Below are 4,083 nucleotides of genomic sequence, written 5' to 3' on the forward strand. Positions count from 1 at the left end.
CTGGTCCTCGCATCGCTTACCATTATATATATGTATAATTTTTTTTCTCTGTACAGACATGCACTCATGCAGAGGTGGTTAGAGTAGTAGTAGTAGTACGATATTCCCTTTCAGTTGAGCCGCGTAGATGCTCTTGTAGTTGTAGGACAAGATCGAGATCGTCGAGGCCCAGCATGTGTTTCCACTTTGTATAAGTTCCTCACGATGGCACACGAGTCCATTAGTTACATTTGCTTGCTATATATCGTCACAGCTTTTCCCTGCCATGCGACTTCATTAGAGCAACTCTAGTAGGACTGCTAAATTTGAGTGAGCAAATGTTCATTTAGAAGTTCACTTCTAAATTTTACTCACTCAAATATGGACCTCCACTCCAGCAGACTGAGTAAATTGGGCTTCCAACAGTTGGCAGCCCAAATAAGGGCCCACCAAATTAGGGGGTGGGAGGAGAAATTTGGAAGACCTACCAAAATGGCAGCTCATTTGCTCCTCTTGCTGGAAATTGATTTTTAATGTCCACTGACTAAATCTTTATATGACAGTCCATTTGCTCTCCCTACTGGAGTTGCTGTTAGCTGCCGTGTGGCATCACCAAACCACCCACCCAAAAGAACGGTTCTGCTTTTCCAAGCAACTAGCTGCTCGTTGTCACGTGACCATTGACAACGAGAACTCATAAGATGACTTGATCAATCTTGAAGCTCAGTCTTTTGGAAGAGGGTGTTCATAGAGACAGAGTTGCATACGTACTATTCATAGGAATGAATGTGCTTGCATATTTGTGATCGTGTGTATTGTGTTGGAAAAGAATGCTCGTCGTCACGAGTGCTAAGCCCTCTCAACAGGAACTTTTTACACGCAAACAAAGAAAAATAACTCAGCGTGATCAGGGCCGCCCAAGTACACAAAGGCCCCAAGCTTGTACGTCGGCCCGTTTGGTTCCCTGCAATAATACTTGGGGGGCCATATATAAAAATAGTGCCAATGAGCAGGGGACAGCTGCAAATATATACATACTGATGATACCTGAATAATGTCCATGTCCGCCCGGTTATTGATCGATTAGCCAACATTGTATATATAGGGATTCCGTGGTGCGAGATTGCTTAGGAACCATAATATTAAAATGATCAAGTGTTGTTTTTCCAAGAAAAATGAAATTGAAAAATGATCATAGTAGTATGTTCTATTGAGAAAAGTGTGGAATTCGTTACTAAAAGGAATCACAGGTATAAATGCCATCTTTACATCATTTCCGAAGTGCTAATAAACACGATACAAACTTCATTGATGTACCAAATAGTTTATTTATCCTTCAAAAAGAAGTTGGAAAAAATAAAATGTACAGTCTTCTCACAAAAGCTGGGCCAATATATAATTACATTTTCCGAAAAATAAACTTGTACACAAAAAAAATGTAAATCATGCCCATAAAAGACCCGCAGCAATGGCGCGGAAGGACATGTAGTTTATTAGAAGAAAAAAAAAGTGTGTCGGATCCAAAGCTGGAGACGCCAACGACGATGATCCGCAACAACATCCGTTGCTCAGACCTGGACGCTGGTCTTGTAGTCGGAGCCGGACTTGAAGCCGGTGGGGATGGCGTCGTCGACGACGCGGTAGCCGCCGGACTTGGCGGCGAAGCGGATGGAGAAGGGGCCCTTGAGCGGCTCCTTGCCCTCGAGCGTCCAGGTGCCGGTCGGACCCTCCTTGAGCGCCGTGAAGTCGTCGGCTCCCTTCTCCTTGACCTCCACCTCGGAGATGGCTTCGCTGGGGATGAGGACCAGCTTGGTGGCGCTGCAGCCCGGGCCGGTCTTGAAGGAGACCGCGGCGCAGGAGCCCACGGCCAGCAGCGACGCAAGCGCCGCCGCGGCGAGCAGGATTGAGGACGACCTGGAGGCCATTGTTTGTGGCGAGCTAGCCCGCTTGCTTGCTTGTGTCGAGAATACGAGATCGATCGATCGAGGGATGGATGTGTGTGTGTGTGTGTGGCGATCGATGGTGCAGCTGGGCATGTTTTTATGGGCGGCGGAGGCATGGACGTACGGCGCCCCGCGGAGCTCGTTGGCCGGATTGTTCGACGACGACCAACTTAACACGTGTACAGTTTGCTACAAATAGATCCGAGCTTGGTGGTCCCTTTTGTCCGGATTGGTTTGGTCTCACGCAGAACTAACGCACGGCATGCATTCCTCTAAAAAAGGAAAAGAGAAGAAAAGCACCTGCGTGCATGCAGTCCTGCTCTCTAGCTAGTTATTTCATTTTTTTAAAACGGAAAACAGTAAACTACCTTAATACTGAGTTCGTTGGGTGTGCAATTATTATTTTTAATTAAACAGTACAACTCAGACACTAGTCTCGGTAGAAATGTTGAGGTAATTTTCTGTGTGGCATTAGAAAGTTAAACAATTTTTAACGTGCCATTCACTAGTACAGAAATCATTTATGACGACACCTCTGTTTTTTTTTCTGGCAGTTGCCATTGGCCGCCGTCAGCACAAAATATGTGGTATAGGTCGATATACGCGACCGCCAATATAAAAAATTTTACTTACAAAATAAAAAATATTGCATATAAATTAAAGTCGGATGAAGACCAATTTTATATGAAAGTTATAAAGCTCGATGAGAGACAAAATATATAGCTGACAATGTTTTTGTTCAAAACCATTTACTGTGCCAATATTCATCACCATTCAAATTAAAATCAAATTTTAAACCTTATATCCAAGCTATAGACAACCTAATATGGAAACAAACCTTATATTCATATCAGTAAAATAGTCAAAATCATCCCTGAACTATGGTGCTCGGCTCAATAGAGTTCCTAAACTATGAAAGCGTCCAAATTAATTCCTAAACTATCCTAACCGGCTCAACTTCATCCTTGAATCCGATGTGGCACGTCACAAGGCTCATCTACCCACCGTCCAGTTAGCTTGGGATGTGAAATATCTTTTTTACCCTTCATCCACAGAGCAGATTTGACACATGCAACTTTCAGCCCGCATCGCTATGAGCAGCTGGGAGGGTAGTCAAGGGTGATATGGTTACGGTGGCCTCATTGGCAAGGAGAGGGTGGCGAGGGGCGGCGACCTGAGCTGGCAAGGAGGGGCCGCGCTCACTGGCAGGGGGGTGGCGAGAACTCGCCACCTCGGAGGGGCGACGACCTGGCAGGGGATGGAGCGGTCTGGCTCGATGCGGGTTGTAAGCTGTCTATGTTAAACCTGATCTATGGATGGAGGGTAAAAAGAGTATTTCACAACCCAAACTGACTAGATGATGATTGGAGGAGCCTACGTGGCATGTCACATCGAATTCGAGGACGAATGTGGACCGGTTAGGATAGTACTAAATTGGATGTCTTTATAGTTCAAGGACCAAATTAAGCCGAACAACATAGTTCAAGGATGATTTTGGCTATTTTGCCATTCATATACGAGCTGTAGAGTTCGAAAGATCAAAAACTTTGTAGTTGATAAACTTTTGTTCAAGATCGTATATTAGACCAAATATTCATTACAATTAAACAATTTTTTTTTGAAGTTTTAAACAACCTTGGATAAAGTTGAACTTTATACCAAAATTGTAGCGCTCGATGGGATCTAAAATTTTGTAGTTAACAATGTTTTAGTTTAATATCATTTAGAATATCAAAGATATACTATAATTTTTGAAAAAGTGATATCAAAACAATAGCATACCTTGGAAAGACAAGATGTGATGCACAGGTAAGGTGGTAAGGAAGGACTACCCTGAAGCGCAAGATAATCTCATGTTCGAACCACGTACACTATATGTGCTAAAATGATGAACGTTAGGGTAGATGGCGACATTATTTTTTGTCGTGGGGTTTCTAGGGGTACCCACAGCCGGGTGGCGGAGCGCACCCGCCTATTCCCCTGTGAGGGAGTACTCGGGGAAGTACTAGGCGATGGGGCTGAATCTATGCTGAGACAAGGACTCAAGAACACACGATTTAGAGTGGTTCGGGCCGCCGGAGCGTAATACCCTACGTCCACTGGGAAATGTTTTGTTGTTGGTGGTGTGTATGAACCTATCCTCTGCTGGCCTTGGCACTCA

The 4,083-nt window shown here is 44.4% G+C and overlaps 1 protein-coding gene across 1 annotated transcript; it reads right to left on the reverse strand.

The window, feature by feature from the left end:
• Positions 1-1,287: 1,287 nt before the first annotated feature.
• LOC120713854 (pollen allergen Phl p 2-like) lies at positions 1,288-1,975 on the reverse strand. Its single transcript, XM_039999831.1, has one exon. The coding sequence runs from the start codon at positions 1,902-1,904 to the stop codon at positions 1,548-1,550; it is 357 nt and encodes a 118-aa protein (XP_039855765.1). The 5' UTR covers positions 1,905-1,975; the 3' UTR covers positions 1,288-1,547.
• Positions 1,976-4,083: the final 2,108 nt, after the last annotated feature.

This window comes from Panicum virgatum, chromosome 6K, assembly GCF_016808335.1.
Source record: "Panicum virgatum strain AP13 chromosome 6K, P.virgatum_v5, whole genome shotgun sequence".
Classification (NCBI taxonomy): Eukaryota; Viridiplantae; Streptophyta; class Magnoliopsida; order Poales; family Poaceae; genus Panicum; species Panicum virgatum.

Bases quoted from the DNA above. Each gene is read 5' to 3' on its own strand.
- LOC120713854 (XM_039999831.1), bottom strand. From the start codon at position 1,904: ATGGCCTCCAGGTCGTCCTCAATCCTGCTCGCCGCGGCGGCGCTTGCG.